We start from the raw sequence: 26,509 nt of genomic DNA, 5'->3' as shown, positions 1-26,509 counted from the left end.
AGTTGGTATTATCTAGTAAGGCTGTTGAAAGTATCGGGCATGTGCTATCTAGCGGTTCGTAGAGGGCAAAGTATAGGACAACCTGAAAGGGTAGACAGGGTACGAGGCGGGCGGAATAGAAGAACGACGCAGACAAATCAATGCATGGAGGCCGGCCTGCGATTAAGCACTATAAACATGATCACACAAGCTCAGAATGACAAGCACCAAATAATTCACAGATGCCATTTTTTCTGGTCTGCGGATAGACTCTGAAAACTAGGGGATATCGTAAATTCCGCGAAAAAAGCGGCTCCAAGGAATAGGATACAGATTGCTGATCATAACATTGTGTCTTTGGTATGCATCGGAACGCGACTGGTGAGAGGTATGCGGCGGTAGCTGGTATAACGAGACAAAACAAATGAAAGAAAGTTTTCAGGGCTAGTCGTCAAGACTATCGGAGCCCAATTACGCTCTAAGGGCGTGTGAGTAAATTGGATAAGAAACAGCACGGGAAACCAGGAGACTTACCATTTCTAGGGTCCAGACCCTACGAATCCAAATCTTGATTTTGCCTTCAACGCCTTCGACGTCGTCCAATTCAACGCCTTCCCACCAGCATCGTCGTGCTGGCTTCCGCCAGAAGAGAAGAAGCTTTTGGGCCATTCCAACATTGTTGCTGGCGAGGTCACCCCTGATGTCGGTTCGAAGCTTAGCCAATGCAAGGCTACAGATTACCGCTTTATTAGGCTCCGGGGCCCGGTGGCCCCAATGATCCTCACGATCGAACCCCCTACCGCCAAGTTAGTTCTTTGATGGCAGGGCAGTTGGAAAACCAAGGAGAGCTTACCCTGCGGTGAGCATCTCAATTAGATGTTGCTCTGTAGAACCAGGCTCATCGCTTTTCCTTAGCCCTGAAAATATACCATCTTGTCGTAAGAGCGCCTTTGCAGCGTTCCTCTTAACCTCCATCATCTCTCCGTGATCGATGTCTGGTCGAGGAGGAATGACATAAAAGTCTAGATCTTCGCGTAAGACAATAATTCCCGCGCGATCCTGGAGCATATCTCTTGTCGAGCCCTGCATAGAATCAGGAGCTACGTCAAGGTCTGGAGAGGCAGACGCTGAGGATGGGATAGACTGGGCGACGGAACGGAAGAAGTCTAGCATATATTGGAGTGAGGCTGGATCATACTGAAACAAAATATTAGCACCATTAAGCTTAATTAGAAAAACTGCTCGAAAGAGCTTATTAACTTACATCAACAGGATATACATCGCTTTCGTGGAAGCCATTCATATGCCCGTCCGGAAGTAAACCATTCGGGAAAAGTGACAGCAGGACAAACTCCGGTAGTGTCAATAATTCGTCGCGAGATAGCGTAAATCGAGTACCCCTACCAGGTAATTAGACCTTGAGTTCGATGGCGCAACTAGATAAGTCCTTACCGAAGATCCAGAGTAATGTGCTCGTCGCCGCCAACATCTAAAACAACCAGCCCATTAGCGATCAGACCGTTGAATTATGATCAGGTGGAACTCCGAATGCGCATACCGCCAAGTGTGTTAATCGGAGGCCCTCCCGTTTGTTGTACCTGAGTAATAATACTCGACGCGCCCCCTGCTGCCGCCATAACGTATGCGAATGAGTAAATAGGGCTAGATCCCTCAGTGTATGGAGGAGGAGGTTCTCCTTCGTCAGAGCTCTGGTCTCCCTTTGGATCTCGAGCGAAAGATGACTTGGTTTCCGCGACTAACGCCGAGGACGGCTCGGGCTCTAAAAGACCCCCGTCGGAAGGTGGAGAAGTAAAGGTAGCGCAGCTCGGTTCGAAAGCTGTAGGCTCTGGGCGATGAGGATCACTTGTGGATGCGAAAACGAGCGATGAGAATGGGGGTGGACAAGAAGAGGCGAAGCTAGAGGATGAAGCTTCTGAGCAGGGGGAATGCGGCGGCGGTGCGGTATAGGAATCGTCCTGGTGGTGAGGCGGCCGCGCCGTGGGAGGCGAGCCACGAGAATCCGGTGGCCACGACAAGGCGTCGAAATGCGTAGCGATGGGCTTGGGGGGCCGTGATGTAGATGAACTGACTGAGGGGAGTCGACGTGGACTAAAAGGTCGTCCGCCCCGTTGTTCGGAGGTGATCCAGACTCTAGGATCCTACTCTTGTCGATCAGGAGCCCACCAGTCAGGCTTGTCTGCACATGAAAGCCGGAAGAATCCTGGAGGAAATGAACAAGTCGAGAATTACCAGAGGGAATTGAGAATATGACGGTGAGATACAGTCTATAGCAAAGATAGTAGTTGTGAGGCAAGGGCAATGAAAGAGGAGAGGAGAGGGATGGCAGGAGGCGCTTAAGGCCATTGGCGGCCATGCTCCATCTGGAGGCTGATCCGGTGCCCGAGAGGAGATCCTAGATGCCACGACCACGTTCGATGCCACCGTTTCTTGACCAATCTACTCCGTACGCCCATGATACACACAGATTTACCACGCCCGAGCATACTTGCCTTCAGAAGCTCTAAGTTTCTATATGCTCTCCTGAGAAGCTTACGGGTTGGCTTTTCCACGTGATTAGCACTAAATAAGGACTAGCGCTATATACTCAAGCGTAATAATGAAGACATATGTACACCCTTTCGCCTGCATAAGAAAGACCCACGGGGCCAATTAGCCACGCTAGTCATCATACCCATACAGAAAGTATTACCACAACAGGTGGTCCTTCCTTTGCTGCAGGCCAAAGGGTGGGCCAAAGGGTGCATATGTATGGCCTTCAAATGAGATAACGGCTGTCAATTTGCAAAAGTCGTGTAAATAGGGCTCAAGACAGCTGGCGGTGTTCAAACGTTGCGCTCGACAAAGCTCTGGATGATACCTTCAAGTGTCGGCTCATACTCTTTGAGAATGACTTCGTCACCGTTCAGAATGGTGTTGCCTTGCACAAACACCTTTCGGGGTATCTTGTTCTTCAGAACGATATCGCGGACTTTGGTTCCCCACCACTCGTCAACGGAAGTGATATCGTCGTAGAGTGCTTTGCCTGCCTCAACATCCGCCGTACTCTTGTATACGTGTAGCTTCTGTAGATATTTTTCCACAGCGGGCCGTCCATGGCTAAGAATTTTGGCGCGGTCCAATTTGATTTTGAGGTCGGACAAATCCTCCTTGGTATAAGCGAGCTTGACAAAATCGTCACCGGCGTCGAGGAACGTGCGTAGGATACTGTACCGGGCCTGCATGTGAGCCTGCCCCCACTTCTTGGTCTTGGGGTCCCAAAACTCCAGAGCGACCAGGCCTGCACGAGCCATTTGCAGGTATGCAGCAAACAGAACATCACCTGCCTCATTTGAGATATCTTTCTTTCCATCTCCGAAGCCGAAAATCTTGAGGATGCTGAAGTCGCAGCTAAGGACCATAGCAACGCATTCGGCTCGGCACTCTTCATATGAAGATGCGATCGCCCCGAACACGGAGCTCCAAGTTTGACCAGGTTTATACCAGGAGGAGACAGGCTTCCCGGTTACTGGGCTGATCGGCGGATTGGACACATCAAAGTTATACTCGCCCGGAGCAGTCTCCTGAAGCAACTTGCCGGTACCATGTCCCAGGAGTTCATGGATACCGACCTGAACCTCAAATGCAGGATCACGGCAATTGCGGTAGACCTCTTGGTCCGCCTCAGGAATAAACGGGATCGGTTCATCGGGCGCCTTGGCTGAGAGTACGTTCCCTAAAGAAACATTCTTGAAGCCTAGGTTTTGGCGAATATCATCGTAATTAGGAAGATTGATACCAGCAGGGATACCGGACGACTGGAAACTCAGGACTTCTAGTGAAGTGAAATCGGGGCTGAGGAACTTGTCTTTCTCGAAGTCCTCACCCCAAGGCAGCTTAGGAATCATGCTCTCTGCACTGTCTACGAGTTTCCCAAAAGCTCGAGTGCGCTCTAGATTGACCTATTCTAGTGTTGGTTCGACCATAGTATTCTGAGGGTAGCGTAACTCACCAAAGCAACAAATCCCTCCCATTCTCCCCTTACTCCATGAGGATCCCTGTATGTCTCGACGAATCCGAGGTTAGTCTCCAAAACGGGCTTCTGATCTTTCACCCATAGGCGTTGACTCTCTTTGACCGCCTCGATAGACCCAGCACCGAATGATAGAGCGTACGCATCGAGCATCTTCTTTTGAATATCATTTGCTGCGTGCAGACCTGCTTGCTTGACGCTGTGAGCAATCTTCGCCATCTCCTCCTTATGGTCACCGAACACAAAGTGCACTTTCTTTCCCTTCAGCTGACCATCCAGATCAAAAGAATCTGCATCTCCTAGGTCTCTGTCTCGGGCCGGAGGAGAGGAAACACCAGAAGCGAGCAGCAGCTCAAAGTCGCCCGATGCCGTCTTTCGGAGTCTGGTATTCTCCAGCGGCATGCCCTTCTGCTCGAAGAAGTCTCCAATGGCTGTGATTTCATCTTTGGTGATAGTTGGCGAATCGGGATAGTACGAAGTCATGTGCCCAGCTTCTGGATAACCAAGGTGCATGAGAGACTGCTCCCTTGTTTCGTAGATACCTCCTCCCGTCGTGTTGGCTTTCTGGAACGCAGCTTTCGTCTCGGCCGTGGCCGAAGCTAGAGCTTCAAGAGCGTCGACTGGTAATCGCGGAATGAACTTTGCGTCACCAAAGCCCTTGTAGTTACCACAGTTTCCGAGAAACTGAGCAGAATATTCCAGGAAAAAGCGAAGGTTTTCATCGCTGACGTTCGTCTTCGTAGCCAACTCGGGCCAATTCCCATCGCAGGCTCGATACAGCGCAAGAATCAAGTCGTAAATAGGTTCAGACTCCGGTGAGACCTGGCGGAGCGTTATCCGGGTTCCTTCAAAGGCTGCTCTAAGATTTGAGGATAATCCAACGGTTAGTGTTATCGCCCACAGATGAAGGAAACGGTAGGAAACGAACCGGCTAATATAATGAGCGTATTTGCGTAGGTTCTTGTCCTTGAGATTGTCAAAGTGATGTTTCACCTCAAGACGGACCACGCTGGGAGGCGAGTCGGCGAGATAGTGTTGTTTAACATTGGCATCCATGATCGCTGTCGTTGATGAAAGGTGTTGGTGGTTTGTCGAAGAGAAAGGGAGTCGACGAGTGAGGGGATGGAGGAGCGTGGAGGGGCGGTGGAGGATGGAGAGCAAGCGCCTGCATACCCCTCTTTGTAGAGGGAACATGGATACCACCTCTCGTGTAGCTGAGAGCAACAATGCCTAGCCCAGTCTTGACTACGTCAGATTCCCGACCCGAGTCCCAATGCCAGAGCTTGCTTGGCGTTAGTGGGGATTCCATATTAACCGTATGATCTACTCCGTAGAGTCTGTACTAACAATGGCAAAAAAGCACGCAGAAGCCATACTGTTTCACCAAACGTGTAAGAATCCGCGAAGTCTCTCAGAGCATGATGAAGGAAGCGCTATCCAGTGATAAGCCACATTACTAACTAGGAATCACCCAAGCTTCGAGTATGCTTCGGGTTACGTTATGCTGCTCCAAAACGGGGACTGTTCAGAAGTCGAGGTCATGGCTCAATTATATCGTCAAAGTAGCTAAGCTAAATGGGAATAATGCAGTGATCTACATATATATACTCAGTGTACCGGCGAGCGGTCGAGATTCGCTGAAGTTGTGTAAAGAAAATGATGCAAGAAGGTAAGGAAACACCAAGTAGTCGGGCATTGTCATGCCATCATCATATCAGGCTCTGGTATTTGTCAAGCCCTTGTTTCTGGGTCCCTTGTTGTGGGTGCAGTGCGCCGTTACTGAAGAACGGGGAAGTTTGGGCAACAGCACCAAGTGAGGGCTGACTGTTCGCAAATGCAGGGGGAGCTTGTGTAGCAGGTGGAGGAGGTATTGAGAATGCAGAGTAGTTTGGCGTTTTCTGTATGTTTGGTCTTGCTGACGAGGTGCTGGACGAGTTCATACTGGCGAGCGACGAAAGAGAGGGACTCGGACCCGAGGTCCGAAATTGATGACCGGGGGTATTCGACATGCTCCAAGAATTCAGGGCAGATGGCTGTAAAGCTGGAGATGCTGACGCAGGGGAGAAGCTTCGTATCCCAGCGGGCTGCAATGTAGGGAACGCATTCAACTTGGTATCAGGAGTAACTGAGCGGGCGGTCAAGCTGGGCTGTATGGCAGCAGGACTGGCGGTCGTGGTCGACCAAGGGAATGTAGTGGAGTTTGATGGCGAGGTAGTGGATCGCACAGCCGGTGCATCTGAAACCAGCTCGCCCCAGATGTCTTGACCATGGTCACTTGATGCCGTCGCACCTCGGCCAAGCACCAAACGGTCGAAGGCATCCCTTGTGGATTCTGTCTCAGACTGTGCAAGGCTACTTGAGCCTCTCGAAGCGGATATTGTCCCATTTCGAAACCCAGATGAGTTTGAAGACAACTCTTGAAGTTTCTTCATCTGCTCACGCTCGACCTTTGATGAAATACTTTTGACCAGGGCCATAAATTCACCAAATTGACCCGAATCGAGAAGGGGCCCAAGACTAAAGCTCCAAAGAACGGGAAGAACTTCCAAGGCAAGAAAGTCGGAATCAGCAATTTTTTGGACCTGCCGAAACACGTTAAGAGCCGCCATCATGACAGCTGGCTCTTTCGTTTTGATAGCCTTTAGAGAGGGGATGAGCTTCTCTTGAATTGTGTACTTATCCAGGATCGAGGACTTTGTAGGCTGCGGTTTGCTCTTCTCGGTAATACCGGTCAGGTCGTCATCATGGTCTTTTTGATCCACGGAGCCACCACAAAGTACAGTAAATGCTTCTAGACAGCGAACCTTGACGGCAAGGCTATTCGTACGGCTGAAAGTAGATGCAATCGGAGGGAAAATCTCGTTTTTCACGGTACTAAAATCAAGCACAGGGAGAATAACGGGTAAACACTTAATGGCGGCATCCACTAGGGTATGAGTAGGGAAATCGAGTCCCAAGCGGATTAAAGGCAAGACGTCTAGTAGCTGGATTAGTAGGGCAACGTATGCCAAAACAGGCGACTTACCTTCTTTGAACTCCTTTCCAGGGCAGTTCTCAGCGATGACATTCATATTCTCAAGAACCACCAGAAGTCCTGCATCTTGTTTCGAATCCCGTTCCTGTGGGACACCTTTGCCTACTGGAAAGACCTCTTTGAGTAGCGGAATCACTTTTTCAGGAAGAATACGGCGCGCGTTGGGAATGCGCTGCAAAATGCCAAAGACATTTTGCAGAATTAGAGAAAGAAGTTCACGGTCTTTAAGTTCGTCCAGCAAGGCCATCAAAAGCTTTCTCTCCAGAACCGAAGCAGGGAACTCCGGTAATACCCGTTGCAAGCCACGCATGAACTGCGCTTTTTCATTTGGGTTCTTGGCCGGCAATGACTCTAAGAACCGGATAGTCGATACTAATATATTATCGAAATACTGAGATTGCTGGAACTCTCGAGCAGTGAGACGCTGGGCGGGCCTTCTGGTGATGAGCCTGGGCAGAACGTGCCCAAGAACATCCTTTGGAATCGACCCCGAACAGAGAAAGTTGTTGCTTTGAGAGGGTGTCGAGGACGATGAAGTGAGCAGCCGCTTGAAAGCGTCCAAGCTGCCGTGAGATTTCAGAGGGGAGGTATGAGGCGAATTGTAAAGGGCTATAATTATAAGTCCAAGGGAGAACAAATCAGCCGAAGGGTTGACATTGGAGTCCAGAGCAAAATCAGGCGAAGTGTAGTCTAGATTCAATTGAACAGACGGCGGAAGACGCGGGTCCTGATACAAAACCTCGGACAGGGCCAGAGGAGGGAGGGCAGACTTAGAATTTGATCTGTCTGAGGGACCAGCAAAGCCCAGGCCCGAGATCTTCCAGTCAGATTTGGCGTTAATGAAGATGGCTTCTGGATTGAGGTTGCCATGAACTAAACCAGCAGATTCATGAAGGAACTCCAACCCTTTGGAGACTTGAAGTAGTCCTTTCTGTATCTCTAACTCATCAATGTCCCTGTCCCTCCGCCTCCGCGAGCCGTCAGGCTCTTCGACCATGTATTGCGAAGGCCTCGAGCCTGTCCTTCCATTGTTCTCCTGCGAATCTTTGTCCTGCAGAAGTCCGGCAAGCGAGGCAGTGATTCGCTCGGTTGCGAACATGAGACCGCCATTGCGAGTCTCCTCGACAGGCTCGAGTACTTGCAAAATCGAAGGGTGCCTCAGACGAGCGAGATTTCCAGCTTCACGCTTTAGGCGTTCGACAACTTCCTCATGCAACTTTTTGATCGAGGCTCCGGACCGACCTCCCAGTCCGCCGGATCGAGGCTCAAGGACCTTTTTGTCGAATATAAAAATAGACGCAGCGGTGCCCGTAGATTTCTTTTTGCCATCGTGAATCTTCCAGGGACCAGAAACCACGGTAGGATGCGGAGAGAACTGGTAGTTTGCCGTGATGTTGGAGCTTAGCGATTTGAGCGCCGACGAGAACATGTTCGTAAGTCGGTCCGGGTCTCGGAGTATCAGCAACAAGATGTATTAATCATAGTATTTCCTCAGCATGCGACCATCGCCTTGCGTGCCTCGAATGGCCGCAGCCTGACACAAGTCGCGACTCGAGATGGCGGGGAGTAAGAAACAATTGCTAATCACCACAGAGGCGTACGGGCGAGAACCACGGTAATTGCCTGGGAATGCTAACACCTAGCCATCGCCCCACACATCCACAATTGAAGATGAGTTCCTTCAGCGGTTATGGTTTGAATGTCCAGATATTCCAGGCTGGTCCTTCGTGCGCTCAAAGTAGTCACGTGGAAAGGACAGCGTTGGGTGGCTCACCGCCTACTGCGATCTGCGAGATACTCCGTACTCCGTACCCAAAGCCGATTTCGGAGATCTGGCCGAGTGTCAATTATTGTGGATGTGCGGAGGACTGTAGTCTGTTTGGCAGTGGGTTTCTTTGCGCTGCTCAACTAGACTACTACTACTGCAAGCTGCGACTTGTGACTCAAGGGGCGCACGTCAATTGAGTCATTGGCACCGATCAGTCTTCAGCAATCCTATTGGTTCAAGGTTTGTTTCCCTAAGACATCAATACCCTGATAAAAGCTCCGTCCGGAGTTGTCACCACGGTCCGGGAAGTCATTTATATTTTGCTTTATGAGCAGCTTTGGAACACTCTTCCTTCATCATCGCTGGCATAGGATCCAAATTCTCCGTGCTACTTCGACCATACTAATTGAGCAATCCAAACAACCTCAGATATGAAAGCCCTCCATCAATTAGCTCGTCCGCGAGCGCTACCTGCCTTCGCTGCTTCTCGTGCTCAGAGCGCTCGCTCGAATCGGGTATGGCAAAGGTGCTTCAGTGTCACTCGGACTGCCTCTAAGGCTGCCCGCCTGGATGCCTCGAAGCTTACCATCACAAAAACGACTACACCCAAGGAATTATTACCCTCAAAGGACCTTGTGTTTGGGAAAAACTTCACTGGTACGATGCCTTAGGTAATCTACGCAAAAACCACAGTGCGCTGATGCAAATATTCCTCTAGACCACATGTTCACCGTTGAATGGACTGCGAAGGACGGCTGGCTGGCTCCGCAGATCGTTCCCTACCAAAAGCTTCAACTAGACCCTTCAGCCTGTGTGTTTCACTATGCGTTCGAATGTTTTGAGGGAATGAAGGCCTACAAGGACAACAAGGGCCAGATTCGATTGTTCCGACCCGACAAGAACATGCAGCGCTTGAATAAGTCCTCTGCGCGTATTGCCCTGCCTACTGTGGACGGCGAGGCCCTCACCAAGATGATTGGCGAATTGGTCAAGCTCGATAGCCGGTTCATTCCTGAGTACTGAAACCATTCGTCTAGCGGAATCTTTTGCTAACTCTTTACTAGTACCCGGGGCTACTCACTGTACCTGCGACCCACGATCATCGGCACTCAGAGCACTCTCGGTGTTGGCCCACCAGGCTCTGCTCTTCTCTTTGTTATTGCAAGCCCCGTAGGTCCTTACTATCCGACTGGATTCAAGGCTATTTCGTTAGAGGCGACAGATTACGCCGTGCGCGCATGGCCCGGAGGTGTAGGAGATAAAAAGCTAGGTGCAAACTATGCCCCGTGCATTGTTCCTCAACTGGAGGCAGCTTCTCGAGGATTTCAACAGAACCTGTGGCTTTTCGGAAAAGAGGAGTATGTCACCGAGGTTGGCACGATGAACCTCTTCGTTGCGCTGAAGAACAAGAAGACCGGCAAGAAGGAACTAGTGACTGCCGATCTCGACGGCACAATCCTCGAGGGTGTCACTAGAGACTCCGTGCTGGCTCTTGCTAGAGAGAGACTGATCCCCAAGGGCTGGGAAATCTCCGAGCGCAAGATTAGAATGTCGGAAGTCGCGGAGGCTGCCGACGAGGGAAGGTTGCTCGAGGTGTTCGGTTCGGGTACAGCAGCCATTGTCAGTCCCGTACGAACGATCAGCTACCGTGGCAAGCTTGTGAACTGCGGCTTGAAGGAGACTGAAGAGGCTGGAGAGATTGCTCTCCAGATGAAGACCTGGATCGAGGGCATCCAGTATGGTGATGAGGAGCACCCATGGAGGTAAGCTAGCATGCCATCTGTGTACCATCTTCGTGCTAACATGCTTTAGTTATGTTCTGTAACCGGATTATCCCACCGATCGAACACGTACTATATACCGATATGTTGGGTCAATTTGATGGTGTTTTAGAGTCAAGCACGAGCGTTAGATACTTATGACTCCATTTCATTTATGAAGCCAAGCAACAAACATTGTCCGCTATCCTGTCTAGCCGCAGAATTCTGCAGTTTGTTCTGGAACTTCGAACATACCGAATTTCTGCAACTGCATTATCGCTCAAGTTGAGCTTCCTTCGCGACCGCGCCTTGGCCCGAGACAAACGACAGCTTGTCCTCTCGCATACCTCCGAAAGCCTTTAGCTGTCTATTAGACACACGCACGTACCACGGCACGTCTAGCATTCGGCTTCCGAAGCAGAGCCCCAAACCAGGTGCAAAACGCGATACCCATCGACCCACCAGTTGAGCCTGCCCCCGTCACAGATATTAATAGCCCAACCAGTCATCGCTCTTGCATGCAGGACGCCTAAAACCCGGCTGCTACGCTGGCGCCCACGTAGTACAACAACTGATCAATGTACAGAATGGCATTATACACGAACGAGAAGAGAAGAGACTCGAGCGCACATTAACGTCGTCCCGCATTTTCAGCCGCGCCTCGTTTTGCCTCGCCCCTCTATCGCCAGATTCGCCAGCGTGGTGTAGCGCATACATTAAAAAAAGCTCATACCGTACTACATGCATTATTAAGTGTACGCCAGCGGCCCCGGACGTGACCGAGCTGCGAGACGCCTTGACCGAGGTACTCCGAAGTGTTCGTGTCACAGTCCTCCGATCATTGATGTCACATCACCATCTGGTTGGGGGCGTGCCTTGATGGTCGCGAGTAGGTTGATTCCTGGAAGTTATGCAGCATAAAAACAAAATAGACGTGCATTTGAGCCGGGCCGCCGAAAAGTTGCCTCGTTCGTTAGGAACGTAAAGCCTGCAGACTAGGACAGCCCGAATTTGTCTGTCGTGACGTAGATTGGACTGAATTGTATTCCCTCCAATGGTCCATCAATAACATGGTCTCGTGCTTGCGGAATTGCCGCGACGTGGCGCTGTATGGCCGTATGGCGTAGTGCTGCAGTTGCCCCGGTGCATGTGCAGATGCATGTTGATACTGACTACAGATATACGAAACCACCACCCCAAGTTCCGAGGCTGAAACTGACGCTCACTACTACATGGTATGTACGTAGCTACCATTAAGCAAGTGAGCACTGCTGTGCTAAATGAAGTAGTGGCTTGGTAGCCCGTAAGGCTGAGACTCACGCACGAGCGGAGGGATCCCGCGGACTTACGAATCACTGCATGCGTTCGTCCAATGCGCGCCTGTTGCGATCTGGACTTCGCGATTCGGATTCTAGTTCAACGCGAGGAAAGGTTGGGGCTGAAATGCCGGAGTGAGCCTGTGAGGGTGACGGTGGGCGAAGACGAGGGCGAAGGCGACGACGATGTGCCACTCCTTACAGCTGCCTGCGATGCTATCACATCCTCGAGTCCATGACCATGCAACACAACCCCAACCCAAGGCCCTTTTACCTGTTTGGGCTAGATGATGCGACGCATGCGCTTTCGAAACAGACTGGGCTGTCTGCTCGGCTGCATCGATGATTCGTTGACACGACGCGGGTTATCGCAAATCGAACATTAGATCACTGAACTGGGAATACGAGGGGTGCTAAGATTAGAGTCCTGGGGCTAGTAACTAGTAAATTCTGATTAAGACGTCTAACGGTATACAGCGTGCCCCATACGTCATCTCGTATGGCAGGGATCAGACAATTGATCAGTGAAGAGCCGAGTAGGTTCCGAAGTCACCGAATACGCTGGGAACGATGAATGGGTGGCGGAGTTATTATCTCTCATTAAAGTCGACTCAAACAAGCAACTGTGGACGACGCCGGAGAGTGCGTGTCGATAACTCATGCCATGCTGAGCTGAAGCCTGCAGACTGGACACAACCAGATCGACGCCCAGATCGACCACCAGTAATCTTGATTTCTGATTGGGTGTGGTATTTATTTCTTTTGCATGGAGCATTAGCTTGACACCTCAATCTACGGCAAGTGGTCCACGGCCACACCACTTATGGGACTATTGGAACTAATGAACAATGAACCCTCGCTCGATAGGCAGCCGCCCAGTCATTGATTTTGAACCGAGAGGATCAGAATAGTCTAATGCTCCTTTGGTAATCTGCAGGTGCAAATGCAGATCAAAGTTTAGTCAAGACTCAAGAGACATCAAGTGTGGTACCGTGCCCTCGGTATGGTCTAGAATCCCGCTTACGGAATGCCCGGTACGAAGACGGTCTACAGATACAGGCCGGAAGGGATGCTGGATTCCTCTGTCGGAGTTCGGAGATTAGTAGGTGACGGGACTGGGACTGCGATCGCCTGCAGGCAAGTTCCCGGTTCTTGGTTCTGGCTCCCTTTCAGACCAGGGCATACGTGGGGAGTTTTCAATGTCTACGGTCTCTGAGGAGGGTTTGGGGTAGCTCGGTGGCCTGATGTAGTTCTTTAGTAGCGTTAAGTTCTTGGAAGATCGTCGTGTCCAATTTAAAAGAAACAAAGACGGACTGTGCCGATGATCTATTCAGTGTGACTGTACTACAAAGGCATACTACCCAGGAAGATTGGCACCGGTATCCATTACCTAGTCGTACCCGGAGTCTCCGCCGCCGCAAGCTGAGTCGACTCTCGCACCCAGGTTGGGGTGTTTGAAGGATAGCAATGGCGCTTCAGGTGATACAGTAGGCTCACGATACAGTAGTGAATGTTGCTCTACTTGTTGCTTTCAGCTCAAGTATTGTAAGTGCGTAATTATTGCCCCGGGCTCTGACGCAGTGTAGAGGTAGGCTCCAGCCGCGCAGGAATGCCACGTTTGTAAGAGTCGAGACGAGGCTGGCTAATGATATGGCTGTTGAGCAACGCCTTGGGAGCCATTAAAACAGGTAATATAGGCTGCGCCCAGGGAATCAGCTAGTCCATCAAGCTCGGTCATCGTTTTCTTGAGAGCGAAGCGATCATCCATGGGATCAGCTGCCCATGTCCTATGTTTGAGAGCCCGATATGTTTTCAGGATAAGGGAGAATGTAGGGTTGACCTTGTGTAAGAAGTCTCGGCAGTTGGTCCACAGCCAGTCAAATCGTTCTTCGAACTCATTTTTGCCGCCTGGCATCTCCCTCAACCATCCCGCAAGGATCGCTTGATGAATAGGCTCAAGGGTCGAAAGTGAAACCCCCCACTGAGCACCGGGAGTTGAAGCCATGAGGCAAACGTTGTACCAGTCTTCCGCCAATCTGCATCGGAGTTCCTGCTGGCCAATCGGCTCGTTGTCCGTCCCTGGCTCGTAGTTCGTACCAAGAATACAGTCGATGGATCTCCAATCTAATTGAGATACGAAGGCATTCGAACTAGACATTATCTCAATGAGGGGTATCGTTTGTCGCAGTTGGCCGAAGGGACGTAGAAAGAACCCGTAGTCAAAGTCACGCAGACCAGGATTTCCCGGATGGACAAGGTCTTCTTCATGAAAAGATACGGTGAGGCGGCGTATAACACAAGCCTTCCTAAGCAGCTTGACCGCAATCTCAATGTTTCTCCACATGTAGTATATACCCTCAACCCCCATTGTGTATGGCGATTCAAGTATCACTTCAACTCCGTCGAGTATATGCCAGGGAAACAGATCGAGGCTGCAGGAGTCCATGTACAGGGAGGTCTCAACGCCGCCTTCACCAAGTAGAGAGGGACTGGAGTCAACTTGACGAGCGTGATAGCGCAAAAAGCGGAGGAGGGTATCAGCATGCGGGCCCATCTCGATCTGCAACGTGCCCCCGAAGAACAAAAAGCCGTTTATTTCCTCGTACATGTCCTTGCTGGCTCGTAGGATGCTTGCTCGGAGAATGCTGGCTCGTAAGAAACAAGGGTCAGAGGCTAGAAAAGCCAAATCTGTTGAAGGGTTCGTTTCTTCCGCGACTTCAGTCCAGATTAAGCATCGAACATCATATGGAAGTCGACCAAAGTCGCCCAAGCCTGACGCCCGAGACATGGCTGCTGTTGAAGCGCCAAATGTTGGCTTCAGTTCCACCTTCGTGGTTTCGCATATGGTAAAGACACGCGTAATCCCCAGTTGCAGTTGTTGGCCTTCTGATGCATGATAGTGTGAAGGTCTGTTGTGTTAGGTCCTGTGTGTTGAGAAGAAGGGGTAGAGGAGAGACTGTGTGGTGAAGAACACAGTATGCAAACCCGTAAAGGTCAAAGGCATTCTGTGAATGAAATTGCCTCAGCAAATGTCTTCAAACTCGTCTGTTCCATAGACAAAGTAGATTCATTGTCAAGAGATATTGGACCAACCCACTAGATTGGGCTTGATATAAGTGGGTTCTGATGGTTCAAGGCAAGGGCTAACGCCATTTCTTCTACAGTGTCACAACAATGTGAGGATCCAGTAGTAGGCACGTGAGACTAACAAGGATCATAATCCAAACAGGATGACAAAGCTAATACATCCCCTCCTGGTCAGCCACGAGAATCTCCACGGACAGAACACTAAGCTTTGGCCTTGACCCTGGCTAACATCATTTATCAGTAAGAGGAATCAAAGGCATTATTACCCAACCGGCCAATTATGACACGGATCATGCCAACACTAGACCACTGACCACCGACCACTGCCCGCCATTGTATTTGGTACCCTATGCTATATTGAGTCACACCAAGCCCTCTTGATTGATAATCTCCAGACAGGCAGAGCACCCATAAAAGTGCATGGACTCAAAAGGTGTAAATGCCACTCACAGTCTCATACAGGCAAGTGCATATTTTCGGCCCTTCCCGACAAAATTAGAATCTGACCGCTCATGTGGCTTGCCTCACTGCTTCTAGAATGTTTGCTGGGAATTCGAGTCTGCTGACCGCATGGCTCTGTGCACCCATTCGACATTTCTATTGCGCGGCTCTGCTCGAGAATTTGCTGGGGTCGAAACCAGTAATTACTGGGGGAACCTAGCTTGAAGATGTTTCAAGTCAAATCTGGTAGGGGAGCGATCGTGAGAGGAGTTAACTTGCTCGTCACAGCCAGTCCGGGCGCCGTTTGGGTTACATGCAAACCAACAGCGCCTGTTTCTAGGCCCCCAACCGGTAATAAAAGTTTACCTGTTTGACTTCAGGTCAGGCGTCCATTATCTTGTGGACTCGGAGCTTTTTGCATGGAAACACATCAACATGATATGCTTTAGTATGATTGGACAGCTCGTGGAATCCTGGACTGGCAGATTTTAGGGCTTTCTAGGGGGGCAGGCAGGGTCAAATTCGGCGGAATTTGCGGAGCTTGCGAGCCAGCCAATGATGCTCTGAAACTGCTGTTGGATTCTTCAGCCCTACTTACTGGCGTCCGCTAGCGTCCGTTATTGACTTATCTCGGAATCTTCAATCCAGTGCCAACTTGTTCAGCCGCGTCTCCATATGGACTCGCGAGGAATCCTCTACAACCTTGCTTGCGGCCATTAAACGGTCAGCCGCAGGGCTTTGAGGCTCATTCGGCATAGGCGGGGTCTCAGCTGAACGCGTGGTCTTCAAGGGATGAATTCGGCGGCGTTATGGCGGAGATAACAATATGCCGTCGGCTGTCGAACATACCTTCCCCTTGGCTCGGTTATTGGCGACAGCCAACTAACCAATAGGCGTTGTCGCATGCCGAGTCGACATAATAATAGTAGCAAACCAGGTCCACGAGCGAACTGGCATGTATCACAACCTGAACCACGAGTTTCATGTCATGGCACGGCAGGTCGGCTCAGCAAGGAGTCTGGGCTGGTGAGAACCTGAGAGGCTGAGAGCATTCTGGACCCCAACTCCAAAGGTAGGGAGCCAACGTCAGCCACGGCGGAGTTCCACTTCGACCTGGTAGCGCATGATCCACATGTACAGACTCTGCGCTTTGTAGGTCTGCACTGTTGTTATCTCCAAGGCACGTGGCGAGTCGCGAGAGTCATGGCAATGGGGATTTGAGTTAGGTTGGTGGCTTCACAAGTACGAGTTACCGAGACTCGCCGGGCTTTCTAAGACGCCAAACTCCCGACCTCAGAGAGCAGGATCAAGAACTGGGATCTACTCCGTCCGCGATTGCGTATCCACCCTCTTGGAGAGTGAGATCTTTATCCTTAGCCGGAGTGCCAAGATCAAGGGGTGCAACGTGGCCGAAATCGAGACCGTGCGTTTGGATAATTGTGGCATGTTTTCTCGCCGCATCTCAGACGCAAGAGGTCATTCGGGGCGCCCCCAACTCTGGGAACCGAAATGCAATTGTGATTGGGCGAAAGGCGTTTTCTTCATGTAGGGTAGGTGATACATGCCATGGCCCATCCTATCCCATGCTAGCGGTCGTCGCCCTCAAATTTGTCATGACGAAATCTCCTAGACGCTTAGTCGACGCCTCGACGGAGTCTCGCTGGAATTGAGAATCACCGGAGTTCAATTCATCAATTAGGCATGGATTACTCCGGAACCCGGACGAGACGACGGGTATGTCGCTATCTTGCCGGGGGAGGGGGGAGCCAAGCTCCAGCATGATCTGATCCGAGCGCTATGGTTCGTCCGATGCATCAAAGCACTGCAGGGTCGAGCGATACTGGTCGAATCGCGAAGATTAATTCGATGTTATTATACTCCGTATGAATATTGACAGTCTATGGGCGATACAGGACTGATCTAGTTTCCATGGGGCGACATTCGGCGCCGCCAATCTCAAACCCAGGGCCCGGAGTAACTTGACATCAATATTCAATAGCCCGTTACTGAGAGCACCCTAGCAATGCGTACTCTGGGCCGAGCTGATACACGGGCGTACAGGAGGAATCTGGGATATGCCGCTAATGCAGCGTGGTTTCGAAGGAAGGATCAACAGGCAAGAGCAAGATGTTAGAATATCACAGTGAGAAGGCTAAATTGTGTGTAACTGTAGATAGGGTGTTGACAGTCAGAATTATCCAGCCACGCACTGACTGCGGGACTCGCGAAGAATTGCCAAGTTCGAGCGTGGAGTCGAGGACGGAGCGATGACAGGCCGATTCCCCACAGGTATCAAAGAGGTCGCGCTAACCGCTTTCGTCGATCGCCCGGCGTACTCGGATTGCATCGTGCTCGTTCAGCCACGAGCCACTCTGCTAACTCTGCTAAAAAAACAAAATGGAAATGGAAATAAGGAAGGACCAATAAAGAAACTGAAGAGCGCTGATCTAACCCGATCTCCATCTATGTCGTACGCCGACAGCACTGGCAAGGGACCATGGCTCGACAGTCACAATTCACCCGCAAACGACAATTCATCGAGAACGATCACTACCATGATGGATCATGGATGGGTCAGTGTGGAACATTCCAAGAGCACAGCCGAGTGTTTCTGGACCAGGTCCCCTGCCTGGGTCCTGCATCCTGAGGCTACGCCCGTATTCCACGGAGGTAAAAGGGCGCTCGGTGATATCGGGCATCCGGGGTTCCGTGCATTGCAACAAAACAGCCTCAATGAGTGACGCAGCCTTACCAGCACATGGTCGTCCCAAAGCAATTTAAAATAATTGATTTTTTTTTTCAGCTACTCGCACGGACTGGCCCTCTATCGCAACGGCTCAATGGCACTGCCTGTTTGGGTTGGAGTCCGGGGCTTAGCAACAGCTCTTTACTGCTCCAGTGAATAAATACTCGCTCCATGCCTCCTCTGATTTTCAGCCGCTATGCCCATCTACCAGGCTGGACTTTATAACCTCCTTCCTCCCCATCTCGTCCGCTGTGTTGTCCAGAATCCATACTCATCACCACTCCTTCACTAGTACCCCCCACCCATAGTCCTGTCCCATACATGACAGCTTCAACAATGCATCGCTCCAACGGTTATTCTTACTCGGCGAGCTCAAGAAATCACAGCACCAGCAGTGCCTTCAGTCCCAATGCCAATCCAAATGAGGACTGGACCAAGATCTCCGATTTGGCTGAACGGCGCCGCATCCAGAACCGCATTGCGCAGCGGAATTACCGTACGTCTTGTCTTTGAAATCCCTGAGCATGTCTAACTAGTAACAGGCAAGAAGCTAAAGCGTCGGCTGGAGGATCTGGAGAAACGCGCCGCCTCAGCTTCCGAATCGCCAGAACGGTCCCTCGAGAAACCAGAACCCCCAGTCAGAGTGTCGGCCAAGTCTCGCGCAAAGCATGCCCGCGCAACCAAGTCCACTTCGGACGTCCACAGCCCTGCTTCGACAGATCGAGCTTCATACGATAGCTACTCCACGCAGGAAGATCGGGGGTCGATGTTTTCATATCAAAGCACGCGCCAACTTTCCACCTCGCCTCCGCCCATCCTGTCCTACCCCCCATACTCCTCTCTCGACCCCTACTCCCACTCTTCATACGGCAGCCACCCAGCAGCATACCACCACTCCTACAGCGACCCTTACCATCACGACTACCCGTCTCCGATGCCATCTCTCCTCCCGCTTTCAATGCACGGCGCCGGTCCCGCAACTAAGAAGTACTCCTCCTACGGCGACGACGACATCATCAGCCCTTTCAACATGAGCTACGCCTCGATGGCGGGCATCGACCTCTCTCCGCCGCAACAACAACACCACCACCACCACCACCACCACGCGGAGAATAGTAACGTTCCTGTACATACCCATATCCTCCCTTCCATCAGGGCGACCTACCCGCAGTTCCAAAGCAGAAGGAGCTAACGAACTTCTCTTTCTTCTCGCCAGATGCCAGCCTTGTCGCAAGGATACGGCGACGACCATTCTGAGAGCTCGCCTTCTACACCCGCGGAACCGTCGCTTGCCTGTCCCTTGACCCCGCAGTCGGAGCTGGAGTCGGACCAATTCCCTCTTCATTCTGCGTACCCTCCTCTACTATGACTTTGATACCTCCTTTTATTCTTACGACTTATGATTCCTGCTTGTGTTTTGGTTACGGCTATTGTACCTTCAGCACGATGTGCAATAAAGCTGGTTTGTTTTTTCTACAGGATAGATGCATGGCACTCGGCGTTACTTAGGCCTGGATTGAAGACTGGACTGGAGACTGGAGTACACGGGAAATTGAGCTCAATCCCCTTCTCTCATATCATCATATCATTAGACTACTACAATTCTACTATTACATCATTTCCATGCCTGTTCCATACAGACAAATCTTATCGCAATCCCATCTGATTAAGCCACTGATGCGCGCGGCTAGGCTAAATCAATCTAAGTTGTACGAGATGGGGCGAAAACAGACCGACCAATAGCCGCCCCTTTGGCCCCCAAACACGGCGCAACCATGGCTCATCATGACACCTCCTCATTCGGTCCCTCGTATGTCAAAGTGTAGAGCTGAAAACTAAAGATTCGGAAATGCTCCGCCGTCGAGCGAGGGCGCCATGGAGCGCGCGTGGAGATAGGAGGAGGTTGTACACTGTACACTACAGTACAGAGCTGGTTCCAGGCTCCTTAGTTTGATGGCCACGGCTCTCCTTCTTTGTCTTTACGTTCCGTTCGGAGCTCAGTGTATCCCGTCCCTCCGATCTGCAATGGAATCGACAAGCAGCTGTTGCCTATTGCGGTATAACGACTTTAATATCACTAAACTTGATTCGCTCGGATGGGAGCGGGCAGCTGCCTAGGGGTACGAGTACTAAGGGGCATAACTATTCAAGGACTTCGGACATAAGTATGCAGCCAGGAGTTTACAGCTTCACTCCATGGCCTCTAGCTTTCTGGTTCGAAGCTAGGAAAGTTGACTCATAGTTACTAATTTACTCCGTACTCCGAGTGACAGCAGCAGCGATCCGGCACCATCCGCTTGGGAATAACTTAGTCAAAGCCAAATAATAGAGGGAGGGCGTATTCTGGCGACAGACCCACCGCTTCCGGACCCACTACCGTATTTTTTGGTTACTTTACTATTCGCGTTTGTATAGAAAATAACATATAAACCTAAATAACCTTATCACAAGGCTATGTAGTTAAACTTTGCAGCAGACTGGCCGTAGTAACCTATAATAAACTTAGTTAAATATATAGGTATATTACTTTATATAATAAATATTATATAAATTAATATACCTATATATTAAATAGTATTTTAAGGGGGAAACTATATAATATTGTCAGGGCCAACATTTTTCCGTTTGACATCACCGGAGCCAATCCACCGTTAGTCCGGAGTTAGCGCCTGAGCTTTAGCCTCAGGCCGCCAAGGCTTGGCATCCCTTACCACCACGTTAGGCTATATAACTTAACTAGGTTATTAATATTTAGGGTCTTGGCTACTAGTTAAGTAAGGCTAAGGTAGGCCTTAAGTATAAGCTAGGGTAAAAACCTGTGTGTAAAGTATTTAAATTTATATTTACTTTTTAATTAAAAATAGCTTAAGCATAGCTTAAAGGTTTATAAAAGTGGCCTTAAGGCCAGCCTTTTTTAAAATTTTTAAGTAACTTTTTTAGTGTTATTTAACAGGGTTTAAAATACTTTATTTTTATTAATTAAATTTTTTTATTAATATTTTTATTATTAGTAAAGATTTTTAAAACTTATTAATTTTATAATTAAAGTTGCTTGCACCTATTACTTTTTAAACTTTTTTAATAATAATATTTTAAACTAAATTTTTAAAGGGTAAGCAAAGGCAGTTTACAGGTATTTTAGTTAAAATTTTTAAAACCTAAACTTAAATAGCTAAAAAAGTGTTCCCTTTTTTATTTATATTTAAGGATTTTATTACTATTAAAAATAATTAAAAAAAAAACCTAACTTAAATAATTTAGTTTACTAGCTTAGTAAAGCGTAGGGTAAAATATACCCTTTACCTTATTATTTTATATTACTATTAAAACCTATTAATTTAAAATTTATTATAATTAAAGCTATTTTAAAGGGGGAGCGGCCTAAAACTATAATTTTTAGCTTATTTATTTTTTAACCTTAATATAATTAGTATCACGTGTTAAAATTAAGATATTTTTTAAAAAAAAATAAAAAAAAGTTACCCTTGTAACCCAAAGCTAAAATAATATTAAATTATTAGTTTTTATATTAATTCTTTTATTAATCCCCGTGCTAATTTTCTTATTAATACTTTTAATAAAATTTAAAAAAAATTAATTTTAGTAATCCTTTTAATTTTAGTTTAAAGTTAAGCTTAAATAACTTAAGCTATTATTTTAAAGCTACTTTATTTTTAAAACCTAGTGCTAGTAACACTAGCTTTAAAAGGTTTAAAAGTTTTAAATATATATAAAAAAGGTACTAAAAGGCTATTAAAAAATTATAAGCTTTATTAAAAAAAAAAGGCTTTTTAGGAGCCTAAGATTAAGTTTAAAAAAATTAAAAAGTTAAAAAAAAAATATAATAAAGCTTAAAATCTAGTTTAAAAACCTAAAAAATTACTTTTATAACACCCTTAAAAAGTTTTAAATAAATAATAAAAAAATTATATTTACTATTTAAAACACTCCAAGAAATGCCCGTAATTATTAAAAAGGTTAAGTTAAATTTTAAAATAATAAGTAAATCTAGGTAAATTTTAAAAAATTTATATATATATAGGTTAACTTAATTATAAACCAGGGCTACCGTGCCGCCTAGTATTTTTTAATTAAATAATAAAGTACTTAAAATACTATTTTTTAAAAACTTTACTTTATAAAGTTAGGCCTGTACTTTAATAATCTAAAGTTTAAGGTGTAAATACTTACTAAGACTTATAATAAGAATATTTACTTACACTTAAAAAAGTTAAAAAAACCCTTAAAAACTATACTTAAAGTAAATACAGCAGTAATTTATATAAAGTTTATTAATAAGTATAATAAAACCTTAAAGGCTAAGAAGAAGAAAAAGTTTAAAGCTAGTTTTAACTTTAAAAATAAAAAAAATAAAAATAACTTAAAATAAAACTAGAACAGCAGTAAAGTGGCTTTTTTAAAAAAAAAAAAAAAAAAAAAAGCAAGAAAAAAAGTAATAACTTACTTTTTAAAAAAAAAAAAGAGCACCGCAAGAAAAAGGGTTTTTATTTTAATTATAATAAATTAAGCCACTTGTTAAAGGCTTATTTAAATAAAAAAAAACCTAAAAAAAAATTAATAAAAAATAAATAGTAATCCCCTAGCCCTAAGTTATTAAAGTTATATAATTTAAAAAAGGAGACTGCTTTCCCTATTCTTACAAATTTTAAAATATAAAAAAATAAGGTAAATTAATAATTTAAGGCACTACTTAATATTAAAATTAATACTAATTTTATTTTAGTTTAATATTTATAAAAGTAAGGTATTAAAATAAATACTAACTATATAACATAGCTAGTTTAATATATTAATAGCACCTTTACTTTTTACTACAGGTATTTACAAGCTTATACTTAGGTTTATAATTTAAAGGGAGTTATAAAAATATTTAACTTAGTATATTATATTATTAATTTTATTTATAAAAACTATTAAGTAGTCCTAGGACGTCCCTAAATAATTAAATTAAATTTAAACCTTTATTTTATTATAGTAAAATAGACTTAGTAAAATTATATACCTTTTATTAAAATTAAAATATTATAAAAGTTTATAAAAACTATGCGCAAGAAACTAGTACTTATAATATTTTATTAATTAAAAAAAACTAAAGGGGGAGTAAAGGTGGTCCTGCCACCCTAGTATATTTACTAAAGTAAAGTTTTTTTTAAATAAAAAGTTACTTAACTTTTAACTAGTAAAGTAAAGTATAAAATTTTATTAAAAAAAGGTAAGAAGCCTTTATGGGGTTTTATTTATAGTTTTTTTTAATATAAGTTATAAATATTAAAAAAGTATTTTAATAAAATACTTAAAAAAAATAAATTAGGCTATTTTAAAGTAGCGCTGGAGCACTAGTGCTTTTTATTTAAAAACTTAATAAATTTTTATATTTTTATATTAACTATCGCGGATTAAATATAATAACTAATAAAAATTATTATTTATTATTATATATTAATAAACTAATAAATTAGCTAGTAAATATAAGATATTTTACCAAGCTAGATTTATATAACATATATTATAAAATATAAATTAAAAAAAAAAATAAGTAAAAGACAGTATTCTAGACCTGTTATAATTACTATAAGTATATAGTTATACCCTTTAGCTTAATAAATACGCTAGTTACATTTTAATTTTATATAAATATAGTTATAAGCGGGATTTTTAATAAATTTTATATTATTTACCTTAATAACATTCTTATTTTTTTAAAAATAAAAAAAAAACATGTGCATTATGTTTAGGAAGTCCTTAATTAATTAAAAAGCTATAATTTATATATAAAATTATTAAAATATAGTTTTTATAAAAAAAAGGTAAAGTTTTTAGGCTTTATTATTAAATAAAAAAAAATATTTATTAATTTAAACCGCAGCCGGACTGTTACTAATTAACTAAAATTAATATTATTTTATAAGTTATAGGTTTTTTTAAGCTTTATAAATTATTTCTAACACTTTATTTTTAGTTATACTAAAATAACTTGTTTAATAACCTAGCTCTTGGTAAAAATAGTAAAAAAATATAAAAGCAGGCCTTTTTTATTTCCTACTAATATAAAAAATATATTTAAAAAAATTAAGTTAAACTTTACTAGGCCGCTAGTACTGCAGCACTTTAATTTTAAAAAAAAATTTTTATTATTATTAATATATTAGGGTTTATTATTACTAGGATTATTATATAGCTAAAGTAAAAAAAATTACTTAGTAAAAAAAAATAGGACTAGTAGCGCCTTATAACCTTTTATTTTTATTAATTATATAAACTAAAGCTTTATTATAAGGTTTATAATTAAAAATTACTTATGGTAGTTAAGTGCTTTAAAAAATGGTATTATTACCTTAAGGGCTTTTTATATTTTATACGCGTGTAGTATAATTATAATAACCTATATTATTTTTTTATAATAAAGATCTTAAATTAAAGGTAGGTATAATAGGTAAAATTACTTATGGCTTATAATTTTAAGATTAAGTATAAGCTAGGTAAGTATAATTTAGTAAATATATTATTATAATAATTAAATTATATAATAAAAAATAAAAAGCACTAAGTTAAAATGCTTCTTACTTTATAAAAAAAGTTAAGTTTATTTTTTTAATAAACTACTACTAAAATAATATTAAAGGACCTAGCTATCCCTTCACGTGGTTAAGCTTATAAGTATTTAAAATTTTTAAGCCTTAAAATATTTATTATAAAAATAGTAAGTAAAAAAAAAACCACTAAACTAGTTATAAATACCCTTTAATAATAATTAATTATAGCTTAATAAAAAAACACTCTTGCAGGCTAATTATAATAATAGCTTAAAAGTATAATTCTTATTAATTTAAGGCAGGCCTTTTTTATTACTAAATAGCGTAAAAAAAAAACTTTTTTTTTATAAAAGTATTATTTATATACCTCTTGTGCCCGTGTTATAATATAAGATTATAAAATAATATTATAATAATTTTTATACGGGCTATTTTAGCTATAAAAAAATTATTAAACTACTTACCTATAAGTTTTAATAGGAAGAGCTTAATAAAAATACGCGTGTATATATTAAAAAATATCCCTTATATTAAAGGTTTAAGGTTTTAAGGTAATTACCTTGGGGAAGTTTAATATCTTTTTTAATATTAAATATATTATAAAAAAATATTTTTATAAATTTTATTATTAGCCTACCTTTATTAAAGTATAAAGGGCGTGTTTATAATATAATTTTAGTAATTATAAATTAATTTAGCAAGAAAGTAAAATATTTTTTTATTACTAATAAAATTACTATAAAAAAGTTAGCTAACCTATTTATTAAAAAAATTATATATAATACAGGGTCGCCCCGGAGCATAATAATAAATTAAGGTTTATTTTTTATTTTAAAGTATTAAATAGCCTTTTATTAAGTATTATGTATTAAGCAATAACTTAGTATAGTATATTATTCTTAATTAAATAATTAAATAAAGCGCTAAAACTAAACGCTTAAGGTATATTTACACGTGTATTATAATTACTAATAAAATAATTAAGTATTATACTTGCTACTGGCACGCTTTGCTTATAATAACTTAAAAAATAACTTAACTAGTTACGCTTTACTTATAGCAAGCCGTGAATAAAAACTAGTAATTCCTAGGCTTAAAAACCTAAGGAAATTAATATTTTATTTTTTTATTAAAAAGCGCTTATGTTATTTAAAATAGCTTTATAAGAACTTATAAAATTATATAAATAAGGTATAAAAAAAACAGGCGCTTTACCATAATTAAAAATATTATTTAATAAAATTTAAGGTTAAAAATAATATTTTAGTATTTTTAAAAAATATTAAGTTAATATATTTAAGTAAAAAACTTAACCTAAAGTATAATAAACCCTTTAAAATTAAATTTATTATTAAAAAATAGGTATATTAGCTCCGGCTTACTAGTATATATAATTAGTTAAAGATTTATTTAGTGTTTTATATTTTTTTTTAAAGTTATTTATATAGCAAGATAAGCCTAAAAAAAAAAGTAACTGCCAACCACAAAGTTAATTAATAAAAAAAAAAATAGGAAGTTAAAGCTATCCTTAAAAAATAATAAATTTATAAATATAATAAATTTTTTATTAAGTAAAAAGGCTGGCCTAGCTATAAAAACTTGTGAAAACCACTTTTTAATTTTAAGTATATATAAAAAGCCTTAGTAAATTATAAAAAACTAGCTATAATAATACTAGTTTACCGCTAGTTTAAAAAAAAAAGGTAATAACCTTACTAAGTTAAATACCTTTTTTTTTTTTTACTAGGTTTTAAGGTTTAATAAACCACTAGTATTATTAAAAAATTATTAAAC

General features: G+C 43.9%; 6 protein-coding genes across 6 annotated transcripts; 3 read left to right on the top strand and 3 right to left on the bottom strand.

The window, feature by feature from the left end:
- Nucleotides 1–436: 436 nt before the first annotated feature.
- On the bottom strand, nucleotides 437–5,065 carry DSM5745_11067 (uncharacterized protein; the record flags this gene model as incomplete). Its single annotated transcript, XM_026753083.1, has 10 exons — nucleotides 437–457; nucleotides 514–775; nucleotides 833–1,176; nucleotides 1,244–1,379; nucleotides 1,432–1,468; nucleotides 1,538–2,138; nucleotides 2,230–2,264; nucleotides 2,858–3,938; nucleotides 3,989–4,868; nucleotides 4,938–5,065. 10 exons carry the CDS (start codon nucleotides 5,063–5,065, stop codon nucleotides 437–439), a joined length of 3,525 nt encoding a protein of 1,174 aa, XP_026598406.1.
- Nucleotides 5,066–5,718: 653 nt separating this feature from the next.
- On the bottom strand, nucleotides 5,719–8,472 carry DSM5745_11066 (putative protein kinase Scy1; the record flags this gene model as incomplete). Its single annotated transcript, XM_026753082.1, has 2 exons — nucleotides 5,719–6,986; nucleotides 7,035–8,472. 2 exons carry the CDS (start codon nucleotides 8,470–8,472, stop codon nucleotides 5,719–5,721), a joined length of 2,706 nt encoding a protein of 901 aa, XP_026598405.1.
- Nucleotides 8,473–9,242: 770 nt separating this feature from the next.
- On the top strand, nucleotides 9,243–10,636 carry DSM5745_11065 (branched-chain amino acid aminotransferase, cytosolic; the record flags this gene model as incomplete). Its single annotated transcript, XM_026753081.1, has 4 exons — nucleotides 9,243–9,468; nucleotides 9,530–9,827; nucleotides 9,876–10,574; nucleotides 10,624–10,636. The coding sequence occupies 4 exons, from the start codon at nucleotides 9,243–9,245 to the stop codon at nucleotides 10,634–10,636; spliced, it is 1,236 nt and encodes a 411-aa protein (XP_026598404.1).
- A 1,045-nt stretch (nucleotides 10,637–11,681) lies between these two features.
- Nucleotides 11,682–12,126, top strand: DSM5745_11064 (uncharacterized protein; the record flags this gene model as incomplete). Its single annotated transcript, XM_026753080.1, has 3 exons — nucleotides 11,682–11,687; nucleotides 11,750–11,806; nucleotides 11,872–12,126. 3 exons carry the CDS (start codon nucleotides 11,682–11,684, stop codon nucleotides 12,124–12,126), a joined length of 318 nt encoding a protein of 105 aa, XP_026598403.1.
- Nucleotides 12,127–13,529: 1,403 nt separating this feature from the next.
- Nucleotides 13,530–14,675, bottom strand: DSM5745_11063 (uncharacterized protein; the record flags this gene model as incomplete). The annotated part of the gene is made up of 1 exon (XM_026753079.1): nucleotides 13,530–14,675. The coding sequence occupies one exon, from the start codon at nucleotides 14,673–14,675 to the stop codon at nucleotides 13,530–13,532; it is 1,146 nt and encodes a 381-aa protein (XP_026598402.1).
- A 3,822-nt stretch (nucleotides 14,676–18,497) lies between these two features.
- Nucleotides 18,498–19,530, top strand: DSM5745_11062 (bZIP transcription factor; the record flags this gene model as incomplete). Its single annotated transcript, XM_026753078.1, has 3 exons — nucleotides 18,498–18,657; nucleotides 18,704–19,287; nucleotides 19,378–19,530. 3 exons carry the CDS (start codon nucleotides 18,498–18,500, stop codon nucleotides 19,528–19,530), a joined length of 897 nt encoding a protein of 298 aa, XP_026598401.1.
- Between the last annotated feature and the right edge of the window lie 6,979 nt (nucleotides 19,531–26,509).

Source organism: Aspergillus mulundensis (genome assembly GCF_003369625.1).
Source record: "Aspergillus mulundensis strain DSM 5745 chromosome Unknown scaffold_18, whole genome shotgun sequence".
NCBI classification, from domain to species: domain Eukaryota; kingdom Fungi; phylum Ascomycota; class Eurotiomycetes; order Eurotiales; family Aspergillaceae; genus Aspergillus; species Aspergillus mulundensis.
The sequence above is the reverse complement of the archived record's forward strand: the minus strand, read 5'-3'. Positions and strand labels throughout refer to the sequence as shown.